The 18,656-nt window shown below is 40.3% G+C and overlaps 1 protein-coding gene across 1 annotated transcript in view; it reads right to left on the bottom strand.

Annotated features, from left to right (window-relative positions):
• The window catches only part of nfxl1 (nuclear transcription factor, X-box binding-like 1), a 46,772-nt gene that overhangs the window by 18,223 nt on the left and 9,893 nt on the right, over positions 1 to 18,656 (bottom strand). Inside the window, exons 9-16 of the mRNA XM_056448881.1 lie at positions 18,579 to 18,656; positions 18,258 to 18,382; positions 17,779 to 17,901; positions 17,570 to 17,660; positions 9,983 to 10,103; positions 7,680 to 7,839; positions 6,801 to 6,892; positions 1,560 to 1,581 (exon numbers count right to left, since the gene is read on the bottom strand). The exon at positions 18,579 to 18,656 is cut by the window's right edge and continues 37 nt beyond it. Coding sequence (XP_056304856.1) covers positions 1,560 to 1,581; positions 6,801 to 6,892; positions 7,680 to 7,839; positions 9,983 to 10,103; positions 17,570 to 17,660; positions 17,779 to 17,901; positions 18,258 to 18,382; positions 18,579 to 18,656 — 812 coding nt within the window. The remainder of the gene's footprint in view (positions 1 to 1,559; positions 1,582 to 6,800; positions 6,893 to 7,679; positions 7,840 to 9,982; positions 10,104 to 17,569; positions 17,661 to 17,778; positions 17,902 to 18,257; positions 18,383 to 18,578) is intronic.

The following is an 18,656-nucleotide window of genomic DNA, read 5'->3' on the forward strand; positions in this document are numbered from 1 at the left end:
AAGGCTCGTTTCCACTGACTGGTACGGTTCGGTTTGGTACGGGTCATCTTTATCAGGCTTGCGTTTCCACTAACAAGGGTACCCTTTTGGTGGGCGTGATGTATGACAGAAAGTTTCAGTCAACGTCATTCTCGCTGGAGGAAATGTCTACAGTAAAGCTGTACAGGTCACTTACATATCATATGAGAAGCTCTTCTCACAACACAGATGCTTCATACACATAAATACTTGTGTAGAAATGTTTATTACTAACTTTACTATGAACATGAGTTAATTATAACTGCAGATCAATGACAGTGTGAAACAGCCTACTGTAACGTCTGTAATTATATTAAATAACTAAATAAATGAACATATATGAACACATACAGCCCCTTACAGTCTCCAATATGTTACCAACTACAGAAGAACTACATATAGCAGACATTTTGTCAGTATTTAGGTTCAAAACAACACAAAATATAGCCTACAGTCAGTGTAAACCTCTCATCTGTGTCTGTAATCTTCAGCAGCACATGTAGCCTCTGTTAGAGAGTAATTCTGTCATTCCCGGTTCATATTAGTCCAAAAGGTGAAGATAATAAGTTAGTTAATCATGGCATTTTGTTTGCGTTTGCTGGAAAAATAATGTGCTCCTTTTTTTCCGGCTTCTCCTTTGTTTCTTCACGCTTCCCGATCCTGTCAGACACTGACAAACGCGAGAGTGTTTCAAAAGCACATCAATAATCAAGCGCAGGTTATTATCATCAGCTCAAGAAGTTTGTTATTTCAGATATAATGTTAGACGCGCGCGAGCGCAAGCAAGAAAGCGAAACCGCTCGCGCCTCAGACTGCATCGTAAAAAACTACGGGGCACAGGGTAAATCTGCTCTTCTTGGATTTGTGGCTGTTCATCAAGACGACAACAAAGTTTGTTTGAGCCCAGATCGACCATGGCTCGTTATTATATGTATATGTAATTCCGCTATAATCTCTCGCTGTGTATTTCAAACATGGCGGTTTTTTTGTTTTCATTCTGACTTGTAGCGTAAGCGAATGACGTATCTCTGTAAACCAATAGCGTTCAGCTGCGCGTGTGGCTCCGCCTTTTGGTACCCTTTCTCATGTTTGGTACCCTTTCGAAAGGGTGCCGAAAAAGTGGTACGGTACGGTTCGGTTCGATACGCCTTTTGACAGTGGAAACGGCCATAAAAGCGTACCAAACCAAACCGAACCGTAACGTACCACTCAGTGGAAACGGGCCATAAAGCAGTCTTTTCAAATTAAAATGTGCCACAGGTTGCCTGAGAGGGTTGGATTTAGTGGTAGGAGTGTGGTAAGGCCATATAATAAGCATGTTTTACTGTATAAAATACATTAGGCCTATGGAAGTCCTCATAATACACCAATACCAACATATGTGTGTGTGTGAGAGTGTTCAGGCCTCCAGTCTTTCAGTACTGGAATCATTTGACCTTCAGTTTTATCTGTAAAATGAGAGATCCAAGAACTCAAGCTTATCAGCTGCTGTATGAAATGAACCAGAGATGCTGTGTGTGTGTGTGTGTGTGTGTGTTTACCTCATGTTCTCCCAGACAGGCTCTGTGGAGGAAAAACAATACAGAAGATGTTGTCTTTTACAGCCGCAGGACACACAATGACATCATCTGTTGCGTTTGGACTCGCTTTAAAGAGTTGGACGGACTTTAATCCCCATTTAACTTTTTGGCTACGACTGGCCAGAGTGTGTGAGCCATATGTGCGCAAATCCCTAAAACACCAACGACACACACTGCCAAAAACACGCTTCATTATCTACAGACCTCCAAAATATTCTCCAGCTTTTATTGATGATTTTACAGAGCTGTTATCAATAGTAACCTCTGAATTTGACTATTTTACCATTGCTGGGGATTTTAATATTCACATTGATAATCCAGAAATCAATGCTGTAAAAGAACTGATGACTGTTTTGAACACTTTTGATCTGACTCAGCATGTTCAAGGACCCACACACAATCGTGGACACACTCTTGATCTACTTATAACTAAGGGTTTACACATTTCATCAACTGTTGTTAAGGATGTTGCACTATCTGATCATTTCTGTATTTTCTTTGATATATTGATCACTCCAGCTATTAAAGACAGATCTGTCTCTGTCAGAAAGAGATGCATAAATGAGAACACTAATGAGCAGTTTATGAAGGCCATATCGCTAGCACCAAGTATATCTGCAGACTCTGTTGATTCTCTTCTTGATTTGTTTAACTCTAAAGTTAAGAATGTCATAGATGACATTGCTCCTGTTAAAGCCAAGAAGATAACTAGCAGCCAAAGGGGTTCCTGGACTAGGTCCCCAAGAATTCAAATGACGAAAAGACAGTGCAGAAAAGCTGAGCGTATGTGGAGAAAGACGAAACTAGTAATCCATTATAATATCTATAAAGACAGTCTTCGTGCTTTTAATATGGAACTAAAAACTGCTAGGCAGACTTTCTTTTCAAGCCTTATAAACAGCAACGTAAACAATGCTCGTAAACTCTTTGCAACGATAGAGAAACTCACAACCCCCCCCAGTCGGATTCCCAGTGAGCTACTCTCTGAAAGCAAATGTAATGAGTTTGCTCATTTCTTTACTGACAAGATCAATAATATCAGAAAGGCAATCAGCTCATCCAATCAGCCAAATTGTGTCGACGTCAGACTAGCTCAACCACAACTTAAGAAATCAGACATTATGTCCGATTTCATGGCAATTAATGGCAAAATCTTAGAAGAGATCGTGCAAATTATGAAAACATCAACCTGCAGTCTTGACACGCTCCCCACATCATTCTTTAAAACGGTGTTGACCTGCTTAGAAATGGATCTTCTAAAAGTGGTAAATGCTTCACTTCTCTCGGGGATTTTTCCTAACTCACTTAAAACTGCAGTTGTTAAACCCCTCTTGAAGAAGAGCAACCTAGATAACACCATATTGAGCAATTACAGGCCCATCTCAAATCTCCCTTTCATTGGCAAAATCATTGAAAAAGTTGTTTTTAACCAGGTTAACAAGTTCTTAAACTTCAAGGGGTGTTTGGACAATTTTCAATCTGGTTTCAGACCACATCACAGTACAGAGAGCGCCCTTATAAAGATAATCAATGACATCCGCCTAAATACAGATTCAGGCAAACTAACAGTGCTGGTACTGCTTGATCTCAGTGCTGCATTTGACACTGTCGATCACAGCATACTTCTGGATAGGCTGGAAAACTGGGTTGGGCTGTCTGGGACGGTCCTCAAATGGTTCAGATCTTACCTTGAAGGGAGAGGATACTATGTCAGTATAGGTGACCATAGGTCAGGGTGGACACCCATGACATGTGGAGTCCCACAAGGCTCGATTCTGGCACCACTCCTGTTCAACCTTTATATGCTCCCTCTGAGCCAAATAATGAGAAAGAACCAAATCTCCTACCACAGCTATGCTGATGACACTCAGATCTACCTAGCCTTACTGCCTAATGACTACAGCCCCATTGACACCCTCTGCCAATGTATTGATGAAATTAACAATTGGATGTGCCAAAACTTTCTTCAGTTAAACAAAGAGAAAACTGAAGTCATTGCGTTTGGGAACAGAGATGAGGTTCTCAAGGTGAATGCGTACCTTGGCTCTAAGGGTCAAACAACAAAAAATAAGGTCAAGAATCTTGGTGTGACTCTGGAGTCAGATCTGAGTTTCAATAGTCATGTCAAAGCAGTTAGTAAATCAGCATACTATCATCTCAAAAACATTGCAAGAATTAGATGCTTTGTTTCCAGTGAAGACTTAGAGAAACTTGTTCATGCTTTTATCAGCAGCAGGGTGGATTACTGTAATGGCCTCCTCACTGGCCTTCCCAAAAAGACAGTCAGACAGTTGCAGCTCATCCAGAACGCTGCGGCCAGAATTCTGACCAGAACCAGGAAATCAGAGCACATCACACCTGTCCTCAGGTCTTTACACTGGCTCCCAGTCACATTTAGAATAGATTTTAAAGTATTATTACTGGTCTATAAATCACTAAATGGCCTAGGACCTCAATACATTATAGATATGCTCACTGAATACAAACCTAACAGATCACTCAGATCTTTAGGATCAAATAGATTAGAAATCCCAAGAGTTCAGTCAAAGCAGGGTGAATCGGCTTTCAGCTACTACGCCCCTCGCTGCTGGAATCAGCTTCCAGAAATGATCAGATGTGCTCCAACATTAGGCACATTCAAATCAAGACTGAAAACACATCTGTTTAGCTGTGCCTTTACTGAATGAGCACTGTGCTACGTCCGACAGATCGAACTACTATGTTTTTCTCTTCTTTTTAACTCTTTTATAACACATTTTATCAGCTTTTATTTTATTTTATTTTTATTCTGTTTGTTTTTATTTCTCTTATAATTGTTTCTTTTATTCCTGTTTATGTAAAGCACTTTGAATTGCCACTGTGTATGAAATGTGCTATATAAATAAACTTGCCTTGCCTTGCCTTGCTTCCCCGCCGATCCTACAAACACACAGTGGTGGTGCCTGCAGCGAGTGTGTGTGCTGGTTTATGTGCTTTACAAGGACACAAAAATGTGTACAATGACATGGGTATGACCTAGGTATTATACAGCGCTAAAGGGCCAGGTCACCCATGTTTTTTCTTCTTCTGTGGAACACAAAAGAAGATATTCTGTAGAATGTTTCAGCATTATAGTAATATATTGTTTTTAAACCATCATAAAGTGCTGGTAATTTGAGGTAATTATAGTTGCAACAAATTTAGCAATACAAACAAATGAACTATTAATAATTAATTTATAGACATGTAAGCATTGACTTATTGACGTATTTGTTTTTTGTACTATGCAAGTCAATGGTTACAGGTTTTCAACATTCTTCAAAATATCTTCTTTCGAGTTTAACAGAAGAAAGAAACTCGCATGTTTGGAACGACTTGAGGGAGAGTAAATTGCGAGTCACTTTTTGCGTGAACTATCCCTTTAAGGTGGATTAAGAGGTCATGTCATGTGTTTTGGTAATTAAAAATTATTAAAACTCCAACTAAAACTCCCTTTAATAATTAAAATGAAGTTTTTTTAGATGTTAGTATCAATACACTCACCGGCCACATTATTAGGTACATCTGTCCAACTGTTTGTTAACACAAAATGTCTAATCAGCCAATCACATGGTAGCAACTCAATGCATTTAGGCGTTTAGACATGGTCAAGACGATCTGCTGCAGTTCAAAGCGAGCATCAGAATGGGGAAGAAAGGGGATTTAATTGACTTCGAACGTGGCATGGTTGTTGGTGCCAGACGGGCTGGTCTGAGTAGTTCAGAAACTGCTGATCTACTGGGATTTTCAAGCACAAACATCTCTAGGGTTTACAGAGAATGGTCCTACAAAGAGGAAATATCCAGTGAGCGGCAGTTCTGTGGGCGCAAATGCCTTGTTGATGCCAGAGGTCAGAGGAGAATGGCCAGACTGGTTCCAGCTGATAGAAAGGCAACAGTAACTCAAATAAACACTCGCTACAACCGAGGTCTGCATAAGAGCAACTCTCAATGAATTCACTGGACTCAAATGGCCTCCACAGATCTCAATCCAATAGAGATTCGGATTATGGATGTGCAGCCGACAAATCTGCAGCAACTGTGTGATGCTATCATGTCAATATGGAGCAAAATCTCTGAGGAATATTTCCAGTACCTTGTTGAATCTCCGCCAAGAAGGATTAAGGCAGTTCTGAATGCAAAAGTGGGTCCAACCCAGTACTAGTAAGGTGTACCTAATAAAGTGGCCGTTGAGTGTATGTTAGCCTTAAAATAATTTGTATTTAGAAGACATACACATTCACAGCTTTAGGCTTGTCCAGCAGAACAAAGCAACAAATTATTTATACTTCAGTTCCTACACTAGACACTAGAGAGCATTTGATTGGTCAGATTTGATGAGAAACTGAAGTATAAGGTGATGTGAAAAAAAAACGTTATTTACTAAAGACTCATTTAGGTGGAAGTGACAAACTGCAGGTTTTACATGTTTATATCAGTTTTATATCTTCTAAATGTGAATTCAGTCATTGTTTTGTACCACACTTGCTTATAGATATCCTTGAAGTCTGACATGCTGCTACTAATATCTAAATAATGTTATTTTAATTTTACTGGACCTTTAAGACAATTCTAGATATTATTCTGCAGAAACAACTGCCTATTGATTCCGCCTTTTATAAGACTACTTGACACAAAACTAAACAATTAGACACAACTGAGCTGTAATTAATGTTGACAGAAACAAAATTGGCTAGAAGCAGCCAATTGCATTCTTATTATTATTATTCAAGAGAACTGTTATGTCTGAAACACACAGATACCTTGGTCCAGCTTGGACAGAAGAAGGTGTCCAAATGGCTGAAATTTTCACCATCGCAATGGCTCATCTGTCAGTGGTTAAAAACGCCAGTGTGTCTCTGATGTATTGTTGATCCGCCATTACGGCAGCTGGGTGTACTGCAGCCACAGCGGTAAATGGCTGCAGTCAATTCAAATCTTTTGTACATTTAAATAAATATAGATTCTTTGAGCCAGAGCATATTGATATTTTGTCCTACCCACAATCTATAACCCAACTCTCTAACAAACTAAAACAAAAACGAAAGTTAGTAATTTCATGCACTCTTGGGGGCCCCCTGGTGGCCACGGGGCCATAAGAATCCGCTTAGTTTGCTTATGCCTTGGGCTGGATTTGCTCTTATACCACCAAAAAAGTGTATGTGTGTGTGTTCATGTTCCTTACGTTGGTATGGGAACCAAGCAGGGAGGACATGGTAGAGCCGTACACACAAACGCAGGAGTCGAGGGTTGTTCCCACGGACCAGCCAAGTTAGCCTGAAGAACAGTCACAGAACTAGTCAAAAAACATTTTGTAACTGAGCTAAAGTTAAATTAAATTAAAAATTAAAGTTAAAAACATAACAAATGAAAAATACTGAAACTATACTAAACCGACGAGTTACTAAATATTTGTATGAAATTAAATAATAAGCAAAATGTTTTAAGGATTAATAAGCACTCGCTCTGTAAGAGATCTGCACAAGAGTTCATGCAAACCGTGCAAACAATCAATTTTGTTATAGTCAACACTGCACATGTTCTGTTCACTAAACTAAATCTAAATAAACGAAAAACTACATATAAAGGTGTTCACGAGATTAAAAAACTAAACTAACAAAACCATTAATGATAAAACTAAACTTTTAGTAAAACAAATTTAACCTTTGTGTGCTATTGGGTCGTTTTCATCCACTCTGTGGGTGATTTTGAGTCTTAAATTAACCACAGCGTTCTCTGTTTCAGCAAATAGAATGATGTTTGCTGACAAATCTTATTTTGACACGTATTTTGGGAAAATGCTTTGAAATTCTTCAAGAACTCAATACACTGGGCAAATGTACCATCCTTTCGTTATGTTGGTGCTATTTTTGCCCCATTGACTTCCATTATAATGACAGAAAAAACCAGCAACAAGAATGCATGATTATATGCTGTCATGGCTTTGTAAATATGTGATTATAATGGAAGTCAAAACAGCCAATAACACAATGAAAGGGAGGTCAGTTTGAACAATACACAAGGGTTTAAAAAAGGCAATCATGATAATATATAAATGGCGTACCCGGTCAGTGGCTTTAACCAGCACCTGGTCGTGACAAGGGGCGGGACACAAGTGCACACAGCCTGCTAACGTCAGCTGACAGGGCTGCTTACAGGGCGGGCACGGGCCGAAGTGACAGCGGTGCTTCTCCTGAGACGTGTGATGACATGACGGAGGTTTCCTTCAGAGACAAGCAAAGGCATTTCTATGATACTGTACAACAGAACAGGAGTGGAACCTGAAAAATATTGTGCAAAACACCCAACACTTTCGATCTAGCACAAGTATTGGGCAATAATATTGTAGCTGTCATGCTGCAGTCTGGGTGATACGCTTCTTTGGGGCTTCTCCACACCATAACTCTCCTGAATGTGGAAAAGACAGTGAAGGTGGACTTGAAGGTGAATTGTCTTTCAAACCACCTGTAGAGACACTCTCTCTCTCTAGCACAAGTATGGGGCCTAGCAAATGCCATAATATTGTAGCCTAAACAATCACTGATTTACTCTGGACATCAACAGTCAGGGTGGAACGTTTCTTTGGGGCTTCTCCACACCATAACTCTCCTGAATGTGGCAAAGACATTGAAGGTGGACTTGAAGGTGAATTGTCTTTCAAACCACCTGTAGAGACACTCTCTCTCCCTCTCTCTAGCACAAGTATGGGGCCTAGCAAATGCCATAATATTGTAGCCTAAACGATCACTGATTTACTCTGGAAATCAACACTCAGGGTGGAACGTTTTTTGGGGGCTTCTCCACACCGTAACTCTCCCGGATGCGGCAAAGACAGTGAAGGTGGACTTGAAGGTGAATTGTCTTTCAAACCACCTGTAGAGACACTCTCTCTCTAGCACAAGTATGGGGCCTAGCAAATGCCATAATATTGCAACCTAAATGATCACTGATTTACTCAGGATATCAGCAGTCAGGGTGGGATGCTTTTCGGGGCTTCTCCACATCGTAACTCTCCCGGATGTGGAAAAGATAATGAAGGTGGACAACAGTACATGTCAGTCTGTCTGTCTCTCTCAAACTCAAATATTCGTTTACTATGCTTTACAGGAATGGACAGATGAAAAAAAACATTGTATTCATGTAGTGTGCTTCATAGAGGTGAGTGGGCTTGACAAACCACCTGTAGAAACACTCTTTAGCACAAGTATTGGGTCTAGGGAATGCCATGATATTACAGCCCAAACCATCACTGATCCCCCCCATGCCTCACTTTGGGCATGCAACAGTCTGGGTGGTGCGCTTCTTTGGGGCTTCTCCACACCTTAACTCTCTAAGATGTGAGAAAGACAATGAAGGTGGACTCATCAGAGAACAACACATGCCTCTGTCTCTTTCGTAACAAAAATAAGCCCAAACATAAGTGATGAGTGTCCATTTTGTTTAGAGAATCACTGTTTCATCTTCACTTTTTGATGTCTTAACTCATTTATTTTCATTAATGGGTATTTTTTTTTACAAAACCGGTTTTCTTTATGGGTTTTAAGTATGTAAAATTGCAGAAATAAAAATGTTGATTCATTAATTTTCTTATTTTTCAAAGAAAAATGAAATCGAATAAAGAAATTGACAAATTACTGTACTGACGTTCAAAGACAGGATTAAATCTAGTACTACTGTTGATTTGAATCACTATGAATGACTATAAATGCACTGTTTTTGAGCATGAATGGTGTTGTGATGCTGGGCTGTATTTTGTAATCAACAAAGAGTTGTTTTTCATAAATGAAATGATGTAAATAATACTAATGTCTTATGTCAAATGGTTAAATAATTGTAATAAAAGTGTTGTGTAAATTAAATATCATGTATACGTTGATTATATAAATATATGTTGATTTAACAATCAACATTCTAGAATAGAACAGTAATAATAATCAGTATATTTACAGGGACTCATTTATAATCACCTAAAGCCCCCTCTTACTCTAGTACTTAATTCTCTAACCCAGGGGTCACCAAACTTGTTCCTGGAGGGCCGGTGTCCTGCATATTTTAGCTCAAACCCTAATCAAACACACCTGAACAAGCTAATCATGGTCTTACTAGGTATACTTGAAACACCCAGGCAGGTGTGTTGAGGCAAGTTGGAGCTAAACCATGGAGGGACACCGGCCCTCCAGGACCGAGATTGGTGACCCCTGCTCTAAGCACTAACAGCTCTTTTGTTTAACTCCTGACTCCTGTGTGTATTGCCTCGTCTTGTTAAATCGCTGAATGCCTCCTCAATTGTAAGTCTCTTTGGACAAAAGGGTCTGCTAAATGACTAAAGTTTTAATGTAAATATAATGTAAATGTAAGATTGCGTACTTGCAGAGCTCTTTACAGCGTGGCGGTTTGGTGCTTCTTTCTCTCCCACAGGGCACAGAGATTGCGGTGGAGCCACACTCACAACCAACCTTGACCATCTCAGGACATGGATAACAGCTGCCTGAAACAAACAAACAAGCACACAAACACTTTTTATTATTATTATTATTATTATTATTATTATTATTATTATTATTTTATTGTTCCTGAATAACATAGTGGACGAACTATGACGTCAATTTGTATGCAAAAAGCCGTAAGTGAGTTTGCATTTTAGCAGTTCAGATTCCCTCGTCCCAAAGTCAATGGGTTTTTTCAATGGGATTTCAGTTAAATCACTTAAATAAGGTCCGTGGCTAACACAAACTCAAGATACTTTCACGTTTTATTCTATGACATAAAACACAGTTACATCTCAGTCTTGATTTTTTAATTCGGTTACGCTTCTTTAAAAAGACGGTTACTTTCAAGCTGCTAAATGGGACTACAGGCGGTGTCGGAGACATTATACGTCATCGAGCTGATCTGGTCTGGAGCACAGCTCGCTTACGTTGGGCATTTGGATTTGTCTGTGATTTAAGTATTTTCATGAATATTATTTTATAGTTTGTTGTATTTTTCTACTTGGGAATTCATATTGTGTGTAGATAATACGTTCACTTGTAGAAACAGTACTACTACTACTAATAATATCATGTAGGCACATTTATAAATACAGTTTTAAAACTTTTACAACCAAAAAAAGCTAAACAAAATGTATTTCCCACATAAAAAAATGAGCCAAAAGGCACGTAGGTCTATGTGTTTTTGCGTATTTATAGACGAATTACCAACCTACGTCACACATGACATCACATGGGTTCCCGGTTGCAAAAAGAGACAGGTTGCAATAGAAAACATGTCGTGTTGTGCGGTAGGATGCCGAATTCGACTTAAACTTAACCGTACAAAACACTGCTTTAATGCCAACCGCAGACATCTTAGGCTAAAAGGGAGCTGAATGGAGTGAGGACCTAAATAAAAATGCTGGAATCTGCAGTTTTCATGTTATATCAGGTAAGTTCACGCTATGCTGAATCATACACATTACTGGTTTTTGATTGGAGCAATGATTTCAGGAAAAACAGTTAAATATGGTGAACTAAACTGCGGTGTAAGTTCACATACCCTGGCGTACAGGTGCAGTTTGCTGTCAGAATGCAGTCGTTTTGCTTGTTCATGATTACCCAGGTCATACAGCTCCATCTTCTTTCCTTGTCTTTGGCTAGGCAGAATCTCGGTTTTTAGCTCTACATAGTGTTGAATCTGGTAATCATGAGACATTATTTCTTGCACATGACCACACAGAACAACATTGTAGGCATCCAAAGACTTGTAGGCCTTTAACTTTTCTCTTGTTAAAACACTTGGAGTTTCATGAAAGATGTATATTTCAGGCTGGATGCTTGGCCATTTCCTCTTACCCAATATCCATTGGGAGGGTGCTATTGCAAATGGACCTGTCAGACGAACGCCGCTCACTTTAACGTTAATTTTGCAGAATCACGGTGCTTATCACTGCGTGACAAGCTGTTATAATACGCTGAAAGCATTATGTAAATAATATATATAATATGTAATCAATATATCTTATTTCTAATACAGCAAACTCTGTACCGCATCGGATGTCATTCCCTTGCTATAAATGCTAGCGCTCCCGTTTTTTCCTGCAACCTCGCTGCGTGCATTCTGAATGTTTACAAACAAGGTAATTCGTCTATTTGTTTATAATATATAGCATGGATTATCATTGGAGTAATCGTTGTCATGGAGCATATTTCTAAAAATAAGCTTGAAAAGTTGTCACAGGCGAGCGCCCCGAAGTTAGTATAGTCTATTTATAGCCTAATGTTAACTCTTCACTTCTTGCATTTGCATTGAAGATCCAAAAGTGCTAAAAGTGTGAGGATTATCTGATTGGACAAAACGTGTAAGTGTAATGAACTGTGTTTAAACACAGAGCTTATTATTTGCAAACTTCGAAAAGCTTATAGGAAAATCCTGTAGTGATTTTATAGAGGGAACCAGTTTTATGCAAGCAGCAGATTAGCCTACTAGGTGACGTCATAGTTACTCCACACTATATCTTTATTGTTTTATTGTTACTTAATAAACTTGGTTTTGACAACACCAGTTAGAGCAAACACAAATTCAAACACACATTGATAGCAGTCCTCGATGCAACAAAATGGCATACTACACAAATACCCAATTTATTAGACAATGCAAAAGAAGTGAAATAAGCTATATTTATTTTTTATCCCATTAAGATAGTCCAAAGGATAGGGTGGATTAATGTTTAGAAGCACAAACGGAAAACATAATAGCTTGGGATGTTGAACTAACAATTTTACGACCCCTGGTATGCACGTATACACGTTTCAGAACATTGTAAAAATGCAGGGTTCCACAAAATTCATTCACGTTGTCCAACACGAATCGATTAAGCTAACACGCTTAAATTTAAAACATAAAAACATTAAGCTGTCCCAATGAAATCTCAAGAATTGTGTTGATTCAGCTCATTTTAAATACGCAGTTTGAACAAGCAAAAACATAGCTTTTTTTTGAGTGAATGATGAAACCTGATCTCCATCATAACCTGCTTTCACACAATCTGCGCTATAAGCTATGAGAATTATAGGCAAAAATAAAGGTGAGCAACATATTTAATACACTTGTTGCTTGTGTTCAGCCTGCAGTGATCAGATGGTATTGTGTGCTTAGATCACAGGTGTCAAACTCAAGCGGCAACATCCCGCTCTCCCTCGTGAAGCAAATACAGAAGTAACTGAAACTGCAGTTCATTAAAATTCCACTAGTCCTGGCTCCATAAGAGCAAATTTCTATTGAGCCTACTGTTAAAATGGCCGACTTTACAGCAGAAAAGAAGGTGTTTGCAACCTGGTACAAAGAAAGATTTTGGTGAATACAGCCAATATTACACTACATGACAACTGTGAGGGGGTGAATTGTTTTATAACTCATCTGTTTCGTTTATTTGAGGTTATATTAAGTCTGCATAATTAAGGGCGTGGCAACTTGAGTGACAGCTAGGTCTCGCTGGTCAACGTCAATTCATCTCAGCTGATTCCGGCTGATTAGCTGCTGAACTAAGCATATACATCGTATTTTTGTTTTGTTTTGTTTTGTTTTATTTTATTTTACATGGTTTTACACAGTCAGTAGCCTTTTGGAATTATTACTTACAATTATCAGATAATATGGCATGCAGTGTGCACTTAATTGTGTTCACAAACCATTCACATGGCCTCCGTTTCCCAGGTGAATGAAATTATATCTTTATACACCATCTCTATAAATGTATTTGTTTTATTTGAGATCATTTATAATGTTCTTTAGAGCTGTAATGCCCTTCAGAATCTGTCAGATTGATTAGCTGTAGGCTCTAGAACAGTCATCTGAAGCGTTGTCATACAGTGTCATGCCTGGATTTCATCAATAGTCTTGCATTTACCTACACAGACTATATCTGAAGTGTTTGAAAGTAATTTGTGTCATATGAATAATGTTTAGTGGCTCAATGTATTACAACAGTGTTTTTAAAAGACAAAACAATTTATTAATATAGTCTACAACCAAGCACATGTGGTCAGAACACAAACGAGTGGCAGGTAAGGAAGTATTAAGTGTTTCTTCCAAAGAAATGCCTAAGCACAATGCTAGCAGGTGTCAGTAGCTCCACTCACGCTCCACCCCTTTTTCGGTTCCCCCCGGTTGGTGCAATGATGTGCAAACAAAATGGCAACGATTGGCCACACCTACTTGTAGCTTCATTTGCTCTCTTCAGAAACCTATGGGGGATGTCACTGATACTACATCCATATTCTATACAGCAGTGTTTCCCAACCCTGTTCCTGAAGGCACACCAACAGTTTTATGGGCAAACTCAGTTCCTGGAGAGCCGCAGCTCTGCACAGTTTAGTGCCAACCCTAAACACATCTGATCAACTAGTTAAGTCCTTCGGGCTTGTTTGAAACCTACAGGTAAACATGTTGAAGCAGGGTTGGAACTGAACTGTGCAGGACTGCAGAGTTTGACACTCCTGATTTAGTCCTCTGACTGTCCATCTGAGCTGATTGCACACACTCGCCGGCTGACATTTAAATAACAGAGCCATGCGCTGAGATAGCAGCCGCTCAACAGATAACACTGTTGCTGCAGACGCGCATTTGCATGAGGCACATACCGAGCGGACAATCCATCAGCATGAGATAACCCTCATCCTCATTACCGTTCACACAAACACACTTCTGAGCTGCGGAAAGGTCAGCTCATTCATGCAGGTGAACCGGACTCTAAACGGGCTGATAAGCGGAAGCAGACAGGAAGAGTATCTGGGCCAATGTGATCCTGACACACACACACACACACAGGAGCGAATCAAGCTTTTGCTCAAGGTTTCCGATGTGAGCGGCAGAAAACACTCCCGTTTGCCCCGAGGACAGGAAACGCTGCCCTCGCCCTGCACACACAGGAAACACTCCCGGCGGGTCACAGAGAGAAACACTTTTGGAAAATAAAAAGATCTGAGAGATTAATCGGCGCATGACTGTCAACATGAGCTTTAGCCCAGAAACAATCGCTCAACCTTCACAACGCATTTAATCTGACTGGATCTGGGTTTATTTTAAAAGAACAAAAATAAACATAAATATATTTAAACTAAAAAAGGGGGGGGGTCGTTTCGTAGAGATGCAGATTGCAATTTTCTTGGCAGATTCAGAGAGCTAGAATTTATAATTCACAACAAAAAATTTAGGGCCTCACTGTGGCGCAGTGGGTAGTACAATCGGCTCACAGCAAGAAGGTCGCTGGTTCGAGCCTCGGCTGGGTTGGCATTTCTGTGTGGAGTTTGCATGTTCTCCCCGTGTTGGCGTGGGATGCAGTTCAACAGATGATTCATCAGAAAAATTGACCTTCTGACACGTTTGCAAATGATCAACTAGAAGTCAAGTTATTATTTGTAGCTCTTACAACTGGGACCGATGACAAGACTTTTGTCAGGTGGTGTAGATCTGCACCTGCGTGTATCATTCCGCCTGCAGCGAGTGCATAGAAGAGAACTGAACTCACTATAGTTTGACAAATAATGCAGCTGCTGGACCACATAATGTACTATTGAGACTTATTTAGGTGACAATGTAGCTGTATTGATTCCAAATATGCAGTTGATTTAGTGGCTCAGTGGTTAGCACTGTCGCCTCACAGCAAGAAGGTCAGTTGGCCTTTCTGTGTGGAGTTTCCATCTTCTCTTCTTGTTGGCGGGGGTTTCCTCCGGCCGCTCCGGTTTCCCCCACAGTATATGCGCTATAGGGGAATTGATGAACTAAATCGGCCGTAGTGTATGAGTGTGTGTGTGAATGAGTAAATCTTCCATTTACATCTTAAATACTAGAAAAAGTTGTTTCTGCCCAATTATGCTCCTTTCTGCAGACAAACAATGTTTTTGAAGTGTTTCAGTCAGGTTTCAGAGCTCATCACAGTACAGAACCTGCATTAGTGAAAATAACCAACGATTTACTCTTAGCTGCTGACCAAGGGTGCATCTTCCTATTAGTTTTACTCGACCTTAGTACCGCATTTGACACCATCGACCACAGTATCCTCATAAATCGCTTAAAGTCTACAGGTGTCCAGGGACATGCCCTACAATGGTTTAAGTCATACTTATCTGACCGTTACCAGTTTGTGAATATTAATGGACAGCCTTCACAAATCAGCCCAGTAAAATACGGGGTGCCTCAAGGATCAGTTTTAGGCCCTTTGCTGTTTACAATATACATGCTACCCCTGGGAGACATTATTAGAAGACATGGGATCAGCTTTCACTGCTATGCAGATGATACTCAATTATATATTTTAACTAAACCTGACGAGACGTCTAATCTGTCCAAGCTAACTGAGTGTATTAAAGATGTTAAAGACTGGATGACCAACAATTATCTTCTCTTAAACTCAGACAAAACAGAATTATTACTTATTGGGCCTAAATCCTGTACACAGCAGATCTCACAACTCGACCTACAATTAGAGGGATACAAAGTTAGCGTTAGCTCTACTATAAAAGATCTGGGTGTCATATTAGACAGCAATTTAATCTCCCATGTCACAAAAACTGCTTTCTTTCATCTGAGAAATATCGCTAAGTTACGAAGTATGCTATCCATCTCAGATGCAGAAAAGCTAGTCCATGCTTTTATGACTTCTAGGTTGGATTACTGTAATGCTCTGTTTCCTGGCTGTCCAGCATCCTCTATTAACAAACTTCAGCTAGTACAAAATGCAGCTGCCAGAGTTCTTACCAGGTCTAGAAAATTTGATCACATCACCCCAATTTTATCCTCCTTACACTGGCTGCCTGTTAAGTTTCGTATTGAATTTAAAATATTGCTTCTTACATATAAAGCTTTAAATAATCGAGCTCCTGTTTATCTAACCAACCTTCTGTCTCGCTACAATCCAACTCACTCTTTAAGATCTCAAAACTCAGGGCTTCTGGTAGTACCTCGAACAGCAAAGTCGAGTAAAGGAGGTCGAGCCTTCTCATTTATGGCTCCTAAACTCTGGAATAGCCTTCCTGATAACGTCCGAGGCTCAGACACACTCTCCCAATTCAAAACTAGATTAAAGACCTATCTGTTCAGTAAAGCATACACTTAGTGCACCACTTAGTGGTATGATACATGAATGTGCTCCACACAGGTTTCTTCATCTCGTTTATATACACTATAAACAGAAGCTACGCTAATTATTCTCTTTATTCTCTATTTCCACCTGGGGATACTCATCCCGAGACCCTCAGACCACGCAGCGCCATTGATTCGATGCAAGACCAGCGACGAGATGATCCCAAGGTTTCCATAATCCTGGACCGGGCCGTGTCCTGAGCAGCTGCTGTAGTGGTCATGGAGGAGTGAAGAGCATGAGACTGATTCCAGTGACACTCCGGGGACAGACGAGTCTTGCTGACGTCCAGCTTCTCCAGCGCCTAGACTGCAGCTCTGCACAAGACGTTTGGCCAGAGGAGAAATGGTCGTGCCCAACTGAGTCTGGTTTCTCTCAAGGTTTTTTAATTCTTCACTTTCGCCAATTGGTGAAGTTTTTCCCTCTCCGCTGTCGCCACTGGCTTGCATGGTTTGGGATCTGTAGAGCTGTGCATCGATGGATTTGCTCTTCAGTGTTTGGACTCTCAGCAGTGATTATTTAACCACACTGAACTGAGCTAAACTGAACTGAGCTGAACTGAACTGAACTATAATCTTCTATGTGAAGCTGCTTTGACACAATCTACATTGTAAAAGCGCTATACAAATAATGGTGAATTGAATTGAACTGAATGCGTGTGTATGGGTGTTTCCCAGTACTGGGTTGCAGCTGGAAGGGCATCCGCTGCATAAAACATATGCTGGAATAGTTGGCGGTTCATTCCGCTGTGGCAACCCCTAATAAATAAGGGACTAACTGAAGGAAAATGAACGAATGACCGAATGAATGAATATCATCACGTGTGTATCACGGCTCACCTTGATGGCACACAGACGGGCATTTGTGGTTCCTGCAGCCCAACATGCGACCGCAGTTCATGTCACACGGAGGACAGTTTCCTGGACAACACTGCAAACACACACACACATTATCAACATCATAGGCTGAGTGGTACAAGTGGACATGGGGTGTAAATGAGGCACAAAGAGATACCAGTGGAATGTGTGTGTGAGTGTTTTCTACAAACCTTCCTCTTGCACTGGTGTCTGCTGCAGGCCCGGGTCTTGTTACATTTGGACTCACAGAGATATTCTTTATGACAAGGCAAGAGTTTGCTGTAACGACCACATCGACAGGTCTTTTCTACTTCCTGTGCATACACACACACACACACACACACAAAATAAACACATTATGAATGACTTTCTTTTCAACAACCGGTTAAATTTCACCCAACATTTAAATCTGGACTAAAAACAACACACACACATTACACATTCCCAAAGTGTTTCCACACGACTTAACGTGTGTTATGAATGTGTGTGTTTGAGTGTGTGTGTTACATGAATACAACAGAAGGATGTGTAAAGGATGTTTGAGTGTTTGAGTTTGAGTGTATCATTGTAATATTTGTGTGTGAGTGCATGTTAAAAGAGAGAAACAGAGAGAATAAGTGTGTGTGTGTGTGTGTGTGTGTGTGTGTGTGTGTGTGTGTGTGTGTGTCACCTGTCGGCAGGTCTCACAGGCTCCTCTGTGGCAGCGCATTGAGCAGGTGTGTAAACCACAGTCCAGCTTCTTCCCGCAGGTGTCTCCACAGGTGGGAACATCCACAGTACATGGCAACACACTCTCTGAACACACACACACACACACACGGCAATGCATTAGACAGGAAATCCTTAAGCTTAAATAACAGATACTCTAACAAAATTTTTTCTGTTATATTAAATGTGTCACACTGCTGTCTGTGTGTGTGTGTGTGTGTGTGTGTGTGTGTGTGTGTGTGTGTGTGTGTGTGCGTGTGTGTGCGTGTGTGTGTAAACTTACTTGTCTTTCCACAAGAACAGGAGCGATTTCCTGCTCGAGGACATTCTCCACACACACCTGCGTGACACACACGCTCAC

This window comes from Danio aesculapii, chromosome 23 (genome assembly GCF_903798145.1).
Source record: "Danio aesculapii chromosome 23, fDanAes4.1, whole genome shotgun sequence".
NCBI lineage: Eukaryota > Metazoa > Chordata > Actinopteri > Cypriniformes > Danionidae > Danio > Danio aesculapii.